The sequence below is a fragment of the Pelobates fuscus genome, chromosome 11 (assembly GCF_036172605.1).
Source record: "Pelobates fuscus isolate aPelFus1 chromosome 11, aPelFus1.pri, whole genome shotgun sequence".
NCBI lineage: Eukaryota > Metazoa > Chordata > Amphibia > Anura > Pelobatidae > Pelobates > Pelobates fuscus.
This window is the reverse complement of record NC_086327.1, coordinates 101876313-101896596: the sequence shown is the minus strand read 5'-3', so window position 1 is coordinate 101896596 and position 20284 is coordinate 101876313. Positions and strand designations below refer to the sequence as shown.

General features: G+C 38.9%; 1 protein-coding gene across 3 annotated transcripts in view; it reads right to left on the bottom strand.

The window, feature by feature from the left end:
- KAZN (kazrin, periplakin interacting protein) overlaps positions 1-20284 on the bottom strand; it is a 594836-nt gene that overhangs the window by 158542 nt on the left and 416010 nt on the right. For 2 of the 3 annotated variants that reach the window (XM_063436584.1, XM_063436583.1), the window contains exon 3: positions 15801-15984. In XM_063436584.1, coding sequence (XP_063292654.1) covers positions 15801-15984 — 184 coding nt within the window. Of the gene's footprint in view, positions 1-15800; positions 15985-16320; positions 16391-20284 lie in introns of those variants that run through there. The other variant, XM_063436585.1, reaches the window with a different exon arrangement.

Sequence of the window (20284 nt, the reverse complement as noted above, 5' to 3'; positions counted from 1 at the left end):
ATAAACACAGTAAAGGGATCAAGGAACCACAATAGGGCAGGGAACATTGGTCTTGCCATATATTTAAGTGACATGACATGGATGCACATCAATTAATTGATGACGTTGGCGCATGAGCACTTGGTCAAAGGAAGAGGAACAAGGGAAACGTTTGGCATCTGAAAAGCAGGAAGAAAGAGGGATTTGCAGGACTGAGTAGGCGCACCGCGTGACGGATTAGAAGCAAGTGAAGCCCCCGGCCTCCTGACCATCCGGCAGCCTGACTGTTGAAGCTGACACAAGCTGAAGATGCTGGGTGGTAGTGAAGAAGCAGCTCCAAGGATGAAAACCTTCAGGTTCATACATCTCTAATCCTACTTCCTGGTTGCAAGTCAACACATCACTTTCGTTAAGATTGCTGCTGCCTCCCTCAAGATTCTGGCCATAGGACAGATGTACTTATAACTGCATGCCTGCCTCCAAATGTTTCAATCACACAAAGCATGCTGGGATACAGCTATTGCTGTAAGGGTAGATCAGTCTCCATGAACTGCAGATAACACATCTGTAGTTTTAACCTCTAAGCCAACAGCATGGTGGAAAACAAAATATATAAAAAAAATAAACCACAAATATTTTTTCATTATTATTGGCATTTATATAGTGCCAACAAATTCTGTAACGCTTTACAATATTATAAGAGAGGGAGATTTAACAATAAATTAAACAATTACAAAAACTAACAGGAACAGTAGGTTTAAGAGGATATATATATACACACACACACACACACATACACATACACACCCTCTATAATTTCTGATATTCTTTTGAGAATTTACAGTTAAGTAAATATATATGTAAAGACGGGAGGAATCTGAGCAATCTGCAGTAAAAATTGCCTATTTTTTTGGCATTTGCACTTCCATCAGTGACAGCCGAACCACCTGCTACTTATCAAAGGCTTTATGGCATTATGCTTTCACACAGTCTCTGGGGAATTTGGTCATACTGACTCCTGACCTTTCCAGTCGCAGGGGAGGCCACACAGTCTGGTCTGTGCTCCATAGATTAACATATTCAGTTTGAGGATGCTGGCGATGATGGATTTAATTTTAACCTCTCTCCCTCCCCCCTCCAATAACATCTCTTCTGAGGTTCCAGATACTATTTTCGGTTAAAAGCGGATCAACCATTATAGAGAGTTTAGTGTTAAAAAAAAAAAAAAAAATCAGTAATTTCTCTTTTTTTGTACACAAGGAATACCATGAATATCCCATTAACCCCTTGCAGTGTTGCGCCCACTGCTGTAGATTCCCCAGCATGCACAAGGGCACCGGAGGCAATGCAGCAGAGCGAAGTCGGCCTGAATATGGAAGTGCCGTGAAGAGAGTTATTTTTTATGGAAATCTACAGGGTAGTGATAGTTCTGCTTCAAGAATTTTATAGTTTATTCTGTTTTGCTCGAAGCAGTGGGAAGATTTAAGGTTTGAGATTGTTTAAAATATTTTTTGCAGGTAGACAGACCTCAATATTTGTATAATTCTTTCCCGCTCAAAAAAGTAGGACAATTTGTTTTTAAAAAAATTGGCAGACTTATTCTAACATTTAAAGAGTACACCCTCTGGGTCTAAATATAAGTGGAATATGTGAGAAACCTTGACATTGGAGCCTATACAACATAGGCCCACAAGGGAAAAAGAAGAAGGTGTAATTTGAAGACTATCGCGCCAATACAAAAAAATTCAAATAAGCTGTAAAGAATGAAGCTTAGTGTCACGTTTTAAAAACACATTTTATACACACACATAAATACAAACAGTGGTTGTTGTCTGTGTGTTACATGTGAGTGCATTACTCAGCAGCACAGTTAACAAAAAGTCTTTATTTCTTTGTAGTGAGAAACACAAAACTGGAAAACGGCAAAAGAGATATGCAAAAAATCTGCAGTAGAGCTGAGTTTTGGAAGCATCTGGGAGGCAGACTGAATTAGTTGGCGGTTACCTAAAAATGCAAATCACCTGTTGAATCAGCAGAAAGACCGGCATTCCTTCTGCCTACAGTGAGATGTCAAAAATGGCAATAAGATTTTAGTAGCTATCTCAAATAATATTAAAAAATTTACAGACAGACACAATGTGACTCCTCACACACAGACAAGAAAATATTATGACACCGCAGTCGGCTTATTATGAACCTCAATTTTTTTGTTTTCTTATTTTTAGGATAGCGTGACGTACAGGTAGATCCATGCCATTCTTTATTCCCTGTTACGTCTTCCACTGGGGGATTAACCTGGACCTGAGGCAAGCTAAAACAACGCCCATAGCACAGCTTGTAAAAACCACTGAAGGTTATTATTAAGCACACGCCTCCTCAACACAGAGTTTAAGACCTTCCAGCTGCATGGGGGATGACCCGATCAGGACAAACCTGTTCAGAGTATTTTAGCTGGAACAAGCAAAATATATGGTGTCCATCTGTGACCTTTTTTTAGACAGCTGACACATACACTGAGTTTTGCAGAAAACGGTCTTGCAGATTTCCATAAATCAGTTCTAGCAATAGTGTTCTGCAATGCCTGGTGTGTAGTTTAGCTGGCAAATCAAAGCATATTCAAATATTTCAGTCATTCAGTATGCTCATAAGAACAATGGAAGCACATAAATTAATTTAAAAAAATGATAATGTACATGTACTGTCATTTTTGAGGTCTTATTCAAGGTTTTGTAATTTCTTGAATGTTTTGAAATTCTAAAAGGTATACAAGAGGAAAGAAATAGGGATTACTTTGTTCCATGTACGTGCCTACCTTTGGCAACAGACGGTGGTGTTCACCATCACCACTTACCTGCAAGCCAGTCAATATGGCTGGTGGTAAAATTACGTCTTTGGAACCGGAGAGCTAGGACACACACACACCAACCGACCCCATAGTATCTTCTACAGATATGAAGACATGATATGATGATCTCAGCCAAAGGGGCGTATTGTGGCAGAGTCAACGCCGGCAGACCTGCGCGGCGCTGGAATAATGGTGAGTTTTTATTTAGTGGGAGCAAGGGGGGGCCCGCCACCTAAATAGTGGTTTTAACATTATAGGGTCAGGAATACATGTTTGTATTCTTGACCCTATAGTGTTCCTTTAAGAAGGAACAAGGAAGTTTTGACAAATGATCTGTACAAATGTCAGGCGGATCTAATAAAGGATTGTAGGCTTGTCAAAAAGAGAAGAATATAATCTAAGAGTAAATCTTGATTAACTCCCCATTCTCCTTTCCCTGATCTATGCTGCAAAGGGCTCAAAGGGAGGTTTTGAACAGGACAAACTGCAAAAAGTTAAAAAGTTATCCATGACAATGTGTGAGAGGAGAGATCAAGACTGAAAAAGAGGGCAAAGTAGAACATCTGTGTTTTACCTACATAGGTAAACAAGAACCCTTCCCCCCCACAGACAACAAAACAAAAAACAAATCCGTTTTAAATCTAAAAAGCAGCAAGACTATCCACTGGGCAGCATGTTGAAGCATAAAACAGCATGCAAAAACGTATTGACAGGTTAGCTTTCAAAGTAGAAACGGCCCCAGGCATAAACATATTCAGCTATTGCTCAGGGCCCTCATTGGCTGGGAGGCATCCATGGAGACACTAGTTGAGAAGTAATAGTTTACATACTGGACAAATGTATTCAGAGCCACTTTTTGTTTATTTTCTAAATAGGTTTATTGAAGAAAAGAGAAAAAAAAAAAAAAAAAAGGCTTCATTTTGCGTAGAATCGGAAAGGGAGAGGACACTTTTGAAAACCGTCCTCTTTTACAAGCTGTAGGTTATATGTTGGCTGCATTGAGGCTTTAGAAAATATATAGCAGCACAAATGTGAAAAGAGAACAATATGGTCACTAAAAATGTATATAGGGAAAGAGTGGAATAGAGAAGTTCATTTATTTTTGTCTGCAAGATTTGAATGCCTATTCATGGCCAGGATACTTCCCTTGTTGTACAAAGGGGAATACAGAGAAATAAGCATAAAAATGTAAGAAGGTTCATAGGAAGGGGAGGAGGAGCAAAGAGTACCATCCTAAAATGGGACTGCGTGTGCTTAGAGAGTGATAAAATACAGTGCTCAATGGTCCAGGGTGGCCGAATCCCAAGCAAGTTCCTTATCTACCACCACATAATAATCTAATCGAGATTCCACTTCCTGAACAGAAGCCTGGAGTGAGTAACTTTGCACCAGTGAGTAACCAGAATGGAAGAGATACAATGTTGGTCAATTTGCAACAGATTTAACAAAATATAGAGCTGCCGAAATAAGACGAATTCAATCAAAAACATAGCTACAAACAGCAATGGAGGTGACCAAGCATAGGAGTTGGAATAAAACACACGAGCAGATATTGCGGCGAGAGAAGTAAATTGAAAAGAGTTGTATTTTATAAAACACTAAATTATTTTGTAATGGGACACATAGTCCGCCATGACCAACAGATCACATGACATTGAAAATGGCAGAGCGTAATATAGAAATTTACACACAGCATGATTCTTATAAGGATGCTGTAGTCACCAAAACAACTTTAGCTTAATGGAGTTGTTTTCATGTCCCTACTTAGTTTTAGTGTTCCCCAGCCTGCAAAGAAAAACAAATTGAAATGAAAATTCAAATAATTTAGTCACCTTTTTTCCAGCACTCAGTCACCCTCAACACTGAAGAGGTCCAATCCAATACGCCTCATGGAGGGGATTGCCGTGATGCATCTGCTATCCTGCATAGAGAATCAGTGCATGCAAGGATTCTTTATGGAAGACCATGAAAGCACTGTGCATGCACGCGTGCTGTCACGGAATGTTATGGTATGAGAGCCAGGAAACAGTTCTAGCTCTCCGACCCATTCAGCTTGTAGGTGGGGCTTGAAGCCGCACTTCCAAATCTTCTAATTACTAACAACTGTAGGTAGTCTAACAACGTAATCTAAGTGAAGTTGTTGTGGTGAGTACAATGTTCCTATAAGCTAAAGTTGTTTTGATGCCTGTAGTATCCCTTTAATAATGCATTTAAAACAACAGTGTGACAGTTTTTAAAATGGCTGACAAATCACTTGACTGAATGATCAGTACAGAGGTGGCCAAAACCCATCATTAGGCACTTATCTATGTACAGGAGTACATTACAAAGATTTCAAATTCAAAACCGCTTCTGATATTTGATCCCCATATTATCGTGTGAAAAATTAGTTGCCAAAGCCAATATGGCTGCCAGACCACTTGGTGTTTATGTTGCAAAGGTTAAAATGCACTACGGGTGTCTACCACCAAACTTCAGGAGTTTCCTCCAGCTAGTGGTTTAAAAGTTGAAAAAAAATTCTTAACAATAACAGGTCGTAAAGGTGTCTACAAGCATTACAAGCTGACGTTTAAAAAGGTGGGCATAAAAAGATAAAGCTGGATGAAAGGGAAACAAGGCTCTAGATCTTTGAAGAGCTTTGCCTTCAGGGACTGGTGCTTAGGAACAAGTCGGACGGGCTGGTTTGTTTGGGCGGTACGCAGAATTAGAAAGCCATTCATTTGCCCTTGCAGAGTAAATGACAGACATGTGATGCCTAAGCACCTGGTGAGATCACCACAATAACCCTTCAGAGAGCTACGGAAAACCGGCAATACTAGCAAATCATACTACAATTTGTATTGCGAAACTCTGCCTTCAGGGATATAATATATATATGTTACATGGAAGGCGCCGTCCTCCCTTAGATCTGAACTTACGCTGCACATTTTTTTTGTGTTTGTAATTGGGCGTTATGTGTCTATGGATTGTACAACACTTGAATTTAGACAGAATTTGAAACTGCCTTTGATGTGATTTTACGTCGATCAAATCCTGATTGGGGTTCATGCATCACAAGTGTCGTTACTGACAAACTAGCAGAGCAAAGCTTTATTCAGCTTTGGTGGACCTGGGACCCTGTTCTAGTCTAAAATAGGGGCTTCATACAGATATTTGCTCTCTTCCGTGTACAGCACAGACTTTGGCTTTTCAACATTATTATTTGGCTTAAATTTGGTGAATTAACAGAGGGACCTGGAAAAGAAATGTGCTAAAAAAGGCCACACATTTCAATGTTCAGTGACAAGGTTCTTCATAACAGTCAAAGTGGATCCAATTATCTTTAAAGAAATTAGAAAAAATATATAAAAAAAATTAATAAAAAATAACCACAATCAAAAACTTGCTTTTATTACCATGCACACCGGAGACATACAGTAAAATGATCAGTAGGGTAGATACAGTATTCGTTTTTCACAGAAGGACATTTACACTATATAGAGCCCTTATAGCTGTATTAGTGTTGGTGCCGTGGAGAGCGACAAACCTTATCCTTACTTTTTGTATTTCACCAGATTCATTCCCCCCCCCAAAAAATGGGGAGATAAAAGAAAGGCACCAGAAATGGCATAAACCTGGTTATGTTTGTTTACATATTTATTAAGGACATAAAGCTAGCTCATATGTGGCAGATTATTATTCCTGGTTAAACTATCAGTAGGTTTCTTGGTTGATACTGCCTGTGGAAACTAGTAGTATATTTCTTGGGTGGTACTGTGTATTGTCTATTGACATTAAGAATGGCGCAGAATAGAGGACGTCCCACACATTAAACAAAACCACAGAAGAAAAGCCACACTCTGTTCTGTATATGGTGGTCCAATAACCATCCTTAAAGGGTCAGTCTAAGAGCACCACAAGCGCCGTGTCCTACTACAACATGCCAAGATCCTGCTCCCGTGTTGCTGATGGGGGAACCTAATGTGCATGCGTGGCAACTGCCATGCACACATTAGATCTTCCCCATAGGAAGGCAATAAGTGTCCGTTAGAGTGGAGAAAGCACTTTTATTGGCTGCCTGGAAGATAACCACTACAGGTTATTTTAACCCTGCAATGTAAGCCTTGCAGTTTCTCTGAAATAGTCTGGGTGACGTTAGGGATCCTCTAAAATAAATACCTATTAATAAAAAAATAAAAAAAGCGCCAGTAGAGCGGTCATACAGCTCAGAATGTTCAAGGATAAATAAATAGAGTGCATGCTGAATCAACCACACATCATTAAAAGGATTTAAACAAAAAATAGAATAGAATGGAATACAATGGCTCATCAATGACTCGATATTTTTGGAATGCAATTAACAGTCTGTTTTACATGCTCTATAAAATGAATCAATGTTTTCTAAAAAGCAAGAGGTTCAATTTAAATATAGATTTGACGACGTCACTCATACTGCTTATGAGCCGTCAGAGACTTCTCAAGTCAATGACCAGGTATCCCAAAAATAATGCCGCAGATATATTGACCAGTATGCATCTTCACATAAAGGAGCAGATAGACTCTGAATGTACACTTAAATACTTGTATGGCCAACTGGCAAACCACAAAACATCTGTAAGGGATTTTATGGATGGCAATGCATCATAGGACTTTTAGTTCACAATCTACATTGGGACAACCTGTGTTCTTCAGCGAATACTGCTCCTCCAATAGAACAGGAGAGCTTCATAAACATTTTGACTCTAGCTATAAAAATCATACAATAATATGCTTCAGCACCAACATGGCACAGTCTAAGCAATACACCTCCACAATAGTAATGAATGGTATTACATTGTACCAGGTATCTCCTCCGTGCTCAATCTCTTGCTGTATATATAAAATGCTTTGTAGATAATGAAAACAAGCTCACTTTGGCATTTCTCAAAATTCTTTTTAAATGCAAAATACCTTCTGAAAAAGGGAGAGTACTAGAAAAATGTGTATTTAGCATTTTGCCTGCAAGGTGTTTTTTTCTGGGATACATGGTACTAAAGATATTGATATAGAATACTATACTGCCGATAAAACCAAAAGGTTACATTTTGGATGAGATTTGCTAGTTGGACACAGCAATATATATATACACACACGCGCAAAAAAAACGAACCCAAAACACACCAAAAGGCAACCTATATCCATGTGGACATAAATATATACTCTTATTTTCTGTATTTTTGCTCCTGGTAATAAGAGTGTTACAACCTAGATTGTTCCAGAGATCATACAAATAGGAACTAGGATGTTCGCACATTTCCTCCAGCACAGCCAATAAAAGAAAATATAATAATATTCAGTCTAATAATTAATGGGTACAGCCTGTTTAAAAAAAAAAAAAAACAAAAAAAAAAAAACAAAGTATAAAAGAGTACTGGAGAATTTTAGTAGCACAGAAGTACATACAGCACTGACCTGCCCAAAAGTTACACTCAATCCCCAAATGGAAACAAGGATGGATAAAACGCAATCATTTTGCATTGTTTCCCTGTTTATCTGAAAACAGGAACATGTTCTGTGAGTCACAGAAATCATTAATTCTATTCAACAGGGAAAACCAGCATTCATTCTTCAGCTGCCAGGCATGCATTTGGATTCCCAGCCCTGTACAATGGCAAGGAGGATACAAAATTATATTTCAATGATTTTGCAACTACTGGCACGTCAATGGATAGCTACTGTTCATGATAATTTACAGAAATGGCAACATAACAGCAATTACTGGCAATGGAAGATGCAATTATCTTACAAAACGTTTAAAGAGACACCATAGCACGATTAAAACCTATGCTCATTGCAGATGTTAAGATGGGCCCTTGTCAGCGTCACGGAACACGGTTGCGGTTAACTATACTAGACTCCGGTTAGAAGATTTTTTGGTTCAATTTAAATATATATATATATATATATATATATATATATATATTTGTGCATTCACTTGGTAGAACCCATTGTATAGACCCGATGACAACTGAATAAAAAAAAAAAAATAAAACAAAAACAATCCCAAGACAAACCATAAGGCAATGCGTATCCATGTTGAGATAAAAAAATTAAATAAACGGAGAACAACCATTTTATCCTGGACATGGATTTATAGAATAAGATCAGACACCATAGACCACTATGAGAAGCTCTTGGTTGGTGGAGACCCTTCCGGGCTGGAAAAGCATCTCTGTTGCGGTTGTCTTGACTATTTGCAGGAACTCTCTTAAAGTAACCCTCTTAAAGCACACCTGCCATGCAGTGGTTATACATTATCATCCAACCTTCCGTTCTGATTTACTTTCCGTATTACTGCTGCCCTTCAAAGTATTCGAGGGTCCAGGCTGCATTGGCATGTATGTATACCTTACTTGATTTTCTGATCATTCACTATCCACTGAAATAGCTTTCATCTTCGTTTTTCTAGGGAAATTGTTCTAAAAAAGTAATAAAATGGTCACTATTTCTGGGTCTTCACTCAAATAATCTTATTCTCCAATATATTTTCCATTCTTTACCTCTGGCACATTACAAATGTATGCATACTGAACTGCAGTTGCCCTCTCCGTTGGAATACAAGGCAAGTCTTTGAGTGGTCTCCTGTATACTCCCTGCCTAGGACAACTCACTGGTATTTGGCTTCATTTACCAGCTACAAGTAGTTGACGTGCAAATCTCTCTGTCCTCACCCTCACTGTCACCCTAGATACAGCAGAAAGTTCAGTAAGCCTTACCGCAGTGTCTTCCTAGATGGATGAAGGCCAACTAAAACATAATATGTCAAAGGCTAAGCTACTTAGATTTCCTGAAAATCCCTCCCAATTCCTACGTTTAGTATAACGGAGGATAGCTCCATTATTTACCCTGTAGCAATACAGCACGTTGTGTGGGTTTAAATGTAGCTTCAACCATTTCCTTCACTACCCACAGTATTTGACAAAAGACTTGTTGCTACATCCTTTGTTATAATGCAGAGATTTCTCGCATTCTCTGCAAAAATAAATAAAATTAAATAAAAAATAAAAAACACAAACTTGAGAACGATTCACTTCTCACTGGTTTACCCACCCACATCTAATCTCAAGAATATTTAAAGGTTTATTTATTATAACTCCAACTTCAAAAAATGCTAATCTGATTGGCAAAATGTAAAAACACATTGCAATGGATTTGGACAAAGTCAGATATATTTATGGTTTCATTATTTAACCTCAGTTTCGCAATTTGGAGTTTAGTTATTAACCCCTACTAAACGTTATTAAAATAATATAATAATTAAAAAAAACACTTAAGACATTATTTTGAATTCACCCACCTTACCTTCTTTATTCCCATCATATATTATATCCAATATAGGCAGCCATATACTCGCAGACCAGGCTCTATGTCCCAAAAGGGTCTTATTTCTGCAGAAAAACGCTATATTTATATTAAAAGCTTACCCATTTCCACCCTCTGTCTACCTGCCACCTTGAATTCACCAATACCCTTGTGATACAGACTGTCCTTCAGAAGCTACAGCACTAGTGACAAGTCAGAGGTTCACCACCTTGGATTCACAAAGCCTCTATCCTCAGAGGCACACTAAAATACCAAAAATACTGTCAAAAAGGCACATTAACCCCTTAAGGACCAAACTTCTGGAATAAAAAGGGAATCATGACATGTCACACAGGTCAGGTGTCCTTAAGGGGTTAAAGGAAAACTCTTCGGTCACATAACTTCAGGTCACAGCACCAGACTGCTCTCAACCTATAACCAGAACCCATGGGAAAATCTTGTGCAGTAGTGCCAGGGCTGGAGGATGAGGCAAAGGGGCCGACCAGATAAATCCGGGGCTAAACCATTCAAAAAAGGCTCAAACCCCGTAAGGTCATTGGATGTGATCCTTTAAAAGAAAACCCCATACCCCTAAAATACTTCAGCTTGCGGAAATTCTATAAGAGTCAACAGAGTGCCCCCTCTATCTATCTTCGCTTAGGAGAGTGATGAGAATTCAACACTTTGCTAATTGTTCAGCGCTACGGAATCTGATGGCGCTATATAAATAAAATAATAATAAACTCCTAAGCTGCACCCTCCCAGCTGTTAGACAGCCAGGAGGGGACTCTTCCTATTTGCATTATGTCCAAGACCAAAGCAATCTTTGTCACAAGGAAGCTCTGGATTCACTGCTAGTCTATGAAAAGCACTGCCAACAGCGTGGCAATTTCTGTGCATATGCCCTGCCTCTCAATGCTTCTCTAATAGAAGCACCGGGTTGGCCATCAGATCATGATTGGTGATCATCTCCCAGAGGTGGAACAGAATGGCAGTGAGGGATTCTCTCATCACTGGTTCAGATATAAAATAAACCCTTTATTTTAAAGTTATTGAGGGGAAAGTGACTCCATAGCCTCATCAACTTTCTAGCAGCATAGATAAAAAATTTTTTAGAACAATAGAGTGCTCCTTGAATATATTAGCAAGATTTATACTAGGTTTATTGCAATTGCATACAGTCATAAATGCAAAGATGTACTAGTCTTCCTACAAGATCCACTGTGATTTAAACTTCAGTTAATGTATCTACATATTTGCTAGAGATTTTGCCAACACACAGTATACAGGGGAAATCTTATTACTTGTCAGTATAGCATTACCAATCCAACATGATGTCCGATTATGCAAGAACACACAATAAGTAAATTGGGCTTCCAAAGGCAGTCTAGATTTTAATAGATATAAAAAAAACTTTACATCAGAATATTGTTCGGCATAATAAATGTTAAGATGTTAGATTAGGCTAGTGCGCAGGTTTTTATTGTATGTATTGGGGCTGACGTGTGCGATGGTCGTTGATGCCACCCAGAAGTAGTGGAAGTTTGAGCACAAGTTGTGTCTATACACCCTGAAACAAGAGTACTTGTAACAAACCAGAGGGTAATAAAATTATTGCGTTAGCATGCAAAATGATTTAAAATCCTAAAATCCCCCCCCCCCCCCCCCCCCCTTTCATACGGCACTAGCCAAATGACTTGCAAACGTATGATGTAATTCAGGTGGCATCTCCATTTCCTGCCCTAGAAGCTACACTGAAATTCTCTGTGTGTGAGTCTGCGTGCCTTCCAATCGCTCATGGTATTGTGTGTACATGTTACAAATTGCAAAGCAGTTTGGATCATGAGTAAGTTTGCAGTGAAATTCCACGCAGCTGCCAGATGCTTCAAGAGATGTAAGTGGCGTAAGTAAAACAATGCTCCAAATTTCATTACATTATATCTTTAAAAAAAATGGATCTAAAATTTGCAGATGAAAATTAAGAAGGGTTTACAGGGATTGCTATGGTATACATGGAGAAGTCTTTAATGAGAATCTACAATAATAAACACCTGACCAGTGTGCTATTATTGTAGCCAGGGGCTCAGGCCAGGGTTTATTGGTAATTGTTATTGATCTAAAATACCATCTTATGAAATGTTTCAGATTGAATATGGGAGCCAGATTGATGTGTTGCTTTGAAGAAGAAAAAAAAAACCTGAAAACACTATCAGGGTTATTTCCTAAAGCGAGGAGAACTGTACGGAATTCAAAGCAAATTTCACATTTCAGACCAAAAAAGCTGAGCTAGAAGTACAGCCAATCTGAATTCCCAACAATTCTCACTTTAGTTAATAACCCTGTAAAAAGTTAAATTGCAACATTAAAAAGGAACACTCCAAGCACCATAACCACGATAGCACACTGTAGTGGCTATGGTGCCCAAAGTGGCCTTGCACTCCAAACAATGTAAGTAGTGGTTTAGTAAGCAATGTAAGTAGTGGTTACTTTGGGTCTGCCGGTGGCCGCCACTCCTCTTCCTCCTTCCTGTCTGAGAATTGGACCACCGGCTCTGATCAGCTACGCGCTGCAGTGCAGGGCTAGCAAATTGGCTGAGAGCGTCAGAGCTTCCGGCACCAGAAAAGGAAGAGTGTGGCGGCCAGGTAAGAGGTCAAACCGGTCTAAATGGTTGGACTACTTACATTGGATTTGCCCTACGAAGCTTTGCTATAGTGAAACAATGAATGGGGACAAGAGACTTCAACTGTCCTAAGCTGCTGTAGATTATAGTATGCATAAGAATACATAGAACATATATAGTACAATATACAGTCAAGAAACCATGTGATCACATATGTAGTTATTCATTAAGAAATAATAGAGAAGGGCAATGCAGATTGTCCCAAACATCACCAAGATTTAAATGTTGTTGAAATTGAGAAGTTTTTCAGATTGGCCATTTCAGACTAAAATTCTCAATTCTTTGATCGACTTTTGACAAGTCTTTCTTTGGTAAAAACAAACAATCAGGTGCTACCGTAAATAGACAACCAATTAGAAATTCAGTTATGCATTAGGCCTATTTTTGTTATGAAACACAACACAAGAATAGTAAAAATGCCTATGTCAGGCTATGTAAAGAATTTGCAGTGAGATAACTGGGTAACGAGGAGGGATGACAACAAAATAGATTACCAAAAAGTGTGGGCCATTACAGTAGTGTCCGTGGAATGTCACTTGTTTTTGGAACTTTAAGTTGCAGAATATCTGGGCAACTGATATGCTCTTAAAAACAGGCAAACAAACAAACTGTACATTGACAATATTCAAGTAGACTGCAGAAGACTTTTGAAAAGGAATTCTACAAAACCAATCTATGGCTGTACATCTCAATTATGACCTTGTGGTCAGTAAACACGGATTTCAAATAAAACCCAATTTAAATAAGAGAAGGGTGAGGCATTTAACATGTTAATTAAAGGGTCAGCAACAAGTAGCTGTTGAACTATAAATCTCAGCCAGCCAGATCTGAATATCATGGAAGGGTTATTTTAGCCACACCGGAATGCCTGCCTGTTTGACCCCATCCCTCCCCCGTAGTCAAGTCCTGAATCTATTATGTTAATTTAAACTTGCTATCATACCCTTTTAGGCGTCTGACAAACATCAGAAGTCAAGGCTCATAGACATATTTCTGGTGGCTACCAACTTTTGGGATTATTTTACACATGTCTGTTCTAAATAGGTTTGCACATCCTGGCTTAAAGTTTGAGTGCAATCACAATGTACAAATTGAATGATGTCCACCTCTGACTCAAACCAAAAGGGTTTAGGTGGAATTGCACCTGCATCAATAAAACACCCATTATCAGAGGCTACAACCACAAATACAACTATAAACTTGTCATTATTAGAAAAAAAATACACATACACAATCTGTTGGATTAATTTCAATAAAAAGCCACGTATGTAGATTTTATACTATTATATCAGAAAAAAAATCTGATTATAGTCCAGTGACGTTAGGATGTAGAACATAAACCGGATATGTATATACGAAGTACTACCAACAGCTCCTATACTGGTAGTAGCAAAATAGAATTTTTAAGGTAGTTTGTCTGTAAAATGTAAGCACTGCAAGATGTGAGTGGTATGGGAGGGGGTGTTATCAATTTTTAAACAGCAGACAGTGTCTGAACTCTTTAATTAAATAGAAAAAGAAAAATGTTAAAAAGAGCAAAAAAAAAAACATTGCATTTTATTTTATTTTTTAGCACATTTGATAAACAGTATCTTAATTGACAATATAATAAAAATCACATAGCGGAATATAGCAAAGATGAATAGAGATCCAGCCTTGAAAACCTAGAGGCTTATCAGCAGGACAATAAAAATATTAATTAGAATTACAATGCAGATGTGTTGCTATCAAATCTCACTGCCAATTCTTAGAAACTAATGTAATTTCCAGTGTCTCTGTTTGATTCAAGCAGAGTTCTTAATAAATGCTTAACCGTTAGTCTGCAAAGACCCTCCCCAATGGGTGAATTAAGTAGTAAATTGGTGTAGTACAGTTTGAACCCTACGGGAGTAAATGATATGCAAGCACACTGTAAAAATATGCACTCCTCCGGCAGTCAAATGGAAAAAAAAAAAATCCAAAAGCATATACAGCACATTAGATACACTAAATTCTATGTTAATCTTAAAAAAAAAAATAAAAAAAAATAAAAAATAAAGGTTGTAAAAAGGTGAAAAAAATAAAAATACATCAGGACTCATATCCACATGATGAACGAAGAGGAGATATCTCTCAATGTGTGAGCAATACACGAGGGTATAATTTTGCAACACCATACTGAGACTTATGGGTTAACCCCATCCATTGTATTCAACTTTTAGGCTTCTTGTGTTCCCAAGTTTCTTATGGAAACTCTCACATTGCACAATAATGATATTAGTGAATTTAAATAAAAACACATCTAACAGACAATTTTCTCAAACACACGCTGCATGGAAATATTCCCAGCGTTCATGAATCCAAGCTAGTGTCAATAAGGACAGTCACCAGGGTGTCTGAATCCATGGGTCAGGGTAGCTTTACAATTGCCAAATAATGCTGAAGGGGGGGAGGGAACCCTATGCTCTCCATGTATGGATTCCAGCTAGACTGATTTGTGTGTATACAGACACCTACAGAAACCCAAGTGATCTCACTGCAGCAATACAATACATTGTAACAATGTGAATGAAAAACAACACATAATAGTATCTTCTTAAAACCAAACCACACATAAGCAGTAAATGTGTAACAACCACAACTGATGAGTCTGCAAACTACTGCATCCCACTTCTTCTGCAGGTAGAGAGAGAGAGAGAGAGAGAGTTATATCATGAGAAAGCACTGGCCAGCCATGTGCCCCAGCACAGTTTAATAATCTACATGCCTTCACAAGGATGCGTTATAAACACAACCACTAACAATATATGCAATCAAACACCCTTACCAAAAATGTATAAAAAAAACCAAAAAAAAAACACACAAATCCTACAAAAGTTTTTGAATGATAATGGTGAAAAAAAAAAAAAATCTAAACCCTGAAACCAGGTTATGAATATTCATGTCCCACCAGGCTGCAGCCTGCATCACACCCCCCAGTGTCCAGGCTATTCTTACCTTGTGTGTTGTGCTGGTTGTTTTCCATGACTGAAGGATCAGTGCTGTTCAGCTCAGCCAGTCTCCTGTTGGTGGCTGTCAGCTCAGAGCGCAGGTTGCTCACCTCCTGGCTGGCAGACTGAATGGCCCCATCTATCCTAAGGGCCAGCTGCTTGTTATCTTCCATCATTTGCAGGATTTTGGCCTGGGGAGAGAGGAGACAGAGAGCAGCATGGTGGTCAATGAGGTGCAGAGCCTGGTGACTCTAGTAAAGGAATGAACAGCGCTGCCTGAGACACAGAGCACACAGCCTCCTCTCCAAAGGACATAGCACACAGCAATCATGACATGCACCCTTTAAATGGAAGCTACCATTCTGCTTCACATTCGCGGGGGGAGTCCTGCCTGGGAAAATACCGCATTCCATTCACACCAGCGCAGCTGAACGTTCCAAAGCTGATACAATGTTGCGCTAGAATTCTAAACATTAGAACCCCGCGCGCTCAGGATTCTATTTAACTCAGTGGAGAGTTCCACATACCAAGCTCATTGGAATAACCCCCCTCCTGGTATCTGGGGTGTAGTTTCCTCTTCCCTTGTAAATCACAGCTACAAACTCGTGAGCGCAGTTTTTGGCTTCATTTCCCTGTGTTCATTATTTATTCAATGCCGAGTCCCCAAGACAAACCATTTCCCAGGCTAGGGCGGGGGGTGAGGAAGAACCACAAAGACCTGGGGGGATTCTTACTAAAGGGAATGCGGATGATCCTGTGCTCTGTCTGAATTTAATATAAGTAGTTATATCATCCAGGAGAGAATATAGTAATGTCTATTGCAAAGCATGGCATGATGGGAAATTCTATATAACTATAAACTGGGTAAAATACTTGCAATGCAGAATCTTTCCCAAATCACAGTTTTCTTTTATATTTGACAGTAAAACGTTTAATCTAATTTATTTCTTTTACAACTACAATTAACATGGTTCTCAGGCAGCCATGTCTTTCTGAGCATCATGGGAAAAATAGTACAGATAAATACTCCATTTCCAACTTTATATGAGTTTCTGTATCTGGCCTTAAGATTTTTTTTGTGTGTGGAAAATTCCTGTGATTCTCAAATTACTTTTTTTATTTTGAGTCAGTCAGACTCTATGGGAACTCATGTTCCTGTGGGAGATGGCAATCACAATTATTTATATAGCGCAAACATATTCTGCAGAGCAGTACAACAGGTAAAACAAGACAAGCAAGTCTAACAAAACACGTTTGACGTACAGGGACGGTAGGTGAGGAGGACACTGCCCACTTCAGCTTAAAATCTAAATGGATGAGGGACAATTAGACAGAGGGAAGTGTGAGAATCAAAAGATCTGGATATACCTGAAAGCTTGGGAGGGAGCGTAACAGATGGGAGACAGCATGAAAAGGTTGGCAGGGATGAGAGCAAGCTGATAGGTTTCTCTAATAAAGTATGCTTTTAAGGATTTTTTTTTTTTAATGTCTACAAAGATGGTGAGCGTTTACTGTGGTGCAGGATGGCATTCCAAGAGGAAGGAGAGCCCTTGAGAAGTCCTGTAGGTGTCTGTCTGGGATACGAAAATGGGACAGTAATAGGTCATTGACAGAGCTAAGAGGCCAGGCTGGAACATATCTGCTAATGAGGGAGAATGTATAAGCAGGGACACCGTTATGGAGAGCTTTGCATGTAATGACAAATGTCATACAGGTGGCCCTTGTTTCACGACCGACCTGTATTACGAAGGCTAGCACTTACGACTGGGGTGGTAAGTGCGAGCCGTCGTTGGAATTAGAGGGATTCCCTGCTCTGCTGCGTTCCTCTATGTTCAAGGAGATTTCCCCGAACATAGACGAACGCACCAGAGCAGGGAATCCCTCTAATCTATGTTTGGTGAAATTTCCCCGAACATAGAAAAGCGCACCATAGCAGGGAATCCCTTAACTCCTCACTTAGTGACCAATTCATTCTACGACCAGGTCGCAGGAACGGAATTTGGTCGGTAAGTGAGGAGTACCTGTATTCAAGAATTCAAATTAATTCGATTTTTCATGTAACTCTTTCAGGGTTATTTACTAAAATCTGAATTCTTCTTCCAAATCGGCCAAAGTTATAACGTGTCCATTTTTGTCTCAGCTTTTCCACTTGGATTTCATTTTCAAAAAATGTGAGTATATTTTTCCCTAATCCATTCTACCTGGGCTATTCATTTATGTTTGAATTATCAGGAAACTTAAACTTAAATTATAGGCCAAAATATAATAGAAATCATAGTTGACTTGGAGATTTATTTTCCAATTTGGCTATTTTGAACTAAAATTAGAAATTTACTTTTAATTCTTTCAACAATTCACACTTTAATAAATAACTCTTGGTATGTGCAGTTGTTGATGCAGATCCATGTCACTGAAGCCTCTAACCCTTTCTAACATCCGTTTTTCTTTTAATGCCTATTAGCATGCGTGCGCGGTGACGAGGAAAGGGAGAATTGTTTTATTTTAATAGATTTCAATTGTGGAGGGTGCCAGGAAGGAGGGGAGGTGAACGCATGCTGCCTACAAGGGAGAAGATCATCACATCTGTCGCCATCACATGCACAGACGACAGATGTAGGTTTTGCACATAATTAATATTGGGCAGCCTGTAACAGAGGTCCAAAGAGACTGTTATGTGTGCAGGGGGAGCAACCAGCACCCGGCACAAAAGTGCAAATATCTCTGGATTTGCAGTGTTTTCTGCAAAAATACTGCACATACAGACTCCCACCACCATAACCACTTCAAATCTCTGAAGTGGTCATGGTGGTTGAAGTAACCCTTTACGTTTGAATTATGACTTTGGCTCATGGGGGGTTATTCACAAATTCAGGTTAGGTGGAGACTGCTTGTGTATCTTAGAATTATAAGTTAATATTATATGTAATTACCTTTTTTTTTTTTTTTTACCTCTGTTTGCTGCACAGTGGTGGTCACTGATCACATACATACAGTTATGAGATGCATCCCTCATAGAAATCTTGCTTATGTCCAATACAATTGCAGTGGTTTTCATTGAAATGCATGGATTGCAATTGCATTGACCTGAGGTCCATATGGATCTTATTCAATTTACTTTTGAAATATAAGGCATGTACAGCTGTATGCTCACTGCAGCTTCTGTAACAAATCAATAATAATAAGCTGGTTTTAAACAATTTTTTTTTTTTTAACAGACTTGTTCTTGGAGCTGTTTTGTCTTACCCTCCTTGCCAGTTAGACTCAGGAAATCTATCCCTCTTTTAGGCAAAATGGTACTTTTTTCCCACCATCTCATTCCTGTCATTGCTACACACCTCTTTTCACACTTCACTCTCATCTGTCCTCTCGTCGTCTGTGTCGAAAACCTTTTTCTGTTGCCAAATCAGAGGATTAAACCATAATGAGAGAGGCTATTGTGATATGGGGTCATAGCATTCAGCATGAAAGTTAAACCGGTTGCCTAGAAATGGCTTTCTGTTTCTGCAGTGAACTTATGAGAAAAAAACCCAAAAACATTTATTGGATTTTAAGAGAAACATGCGTAAAATTGACAGTAGCAAATAAAATACTAATATAGCACTGAGTGATGAAGCTGGGAGTATTAAAGTGTCACTGCTTGAATGGTTTGCTGGTTTATGCTAAGCCTTTTGCAATATATTAAACGACGTAGCACTGATACATCAAGGACGTAATAAACAACTGTGACCACTAGGAGGGGTAACATAAGAGTAACAAGGATACATTATATGTGTAAATGCATGTTTGTACATAATCACGAAAGCAGCACATTGAACTTGTTTTTTTTTCATGACCACTGTAAATTATTCCAATAGATTGCCACTTCCTAATGTGCACGAAAAAAAAAACAACACCTCTTGCTGGGTTATTTAATGAAGTTAGAATTGTGGGGTATTTAAATTCAAACCAAAGTAGCCAATCTGGAAGCATAGAACTTCAGCTCTCCCAAAGGTAAATTAAAATAAAATCAAAACTTAATAATGTGTGAGTGTGCAAGAAAGTGAGTGTGAGTATGCCAGTGTCAGTATGCGTGTGTCTCTGAGTGTGTGACTGTCAATTAGTTTGCTTGTGTTTGTGTCTCTCAGTGTGTGTCAGTGAGTGTATGTGTGTTTGTCAGAGACCATGAGTGTATCTGTCAGTGACTGTGTGTCTGTCAGTGAATGAGTTTGCACCTGTCATTGAGTGTGTTTGCGTCTGTGAGTGTGTGTGTCTCTGTCTGTCAGTGGATGTGTGTCTTACTGTCAGTGTCTGTCAGTGAGTGAGTGGTTGTCTGTTATTTAATGTGTTTGTGCCAGTGAGTGTATGTGTGCCAGTCAGTGAGTGTGTGTGTCTTTCAATGAGTGTGTATATGTGCCAATGAGTGTGTGTGTGTGTCAAATCAGTGTGTGTCCATGTCAGTGTATGTGTATCTGAGAGTGTGTGCCTGTCAGTGAGTGGGTGTGTCAGTGACAT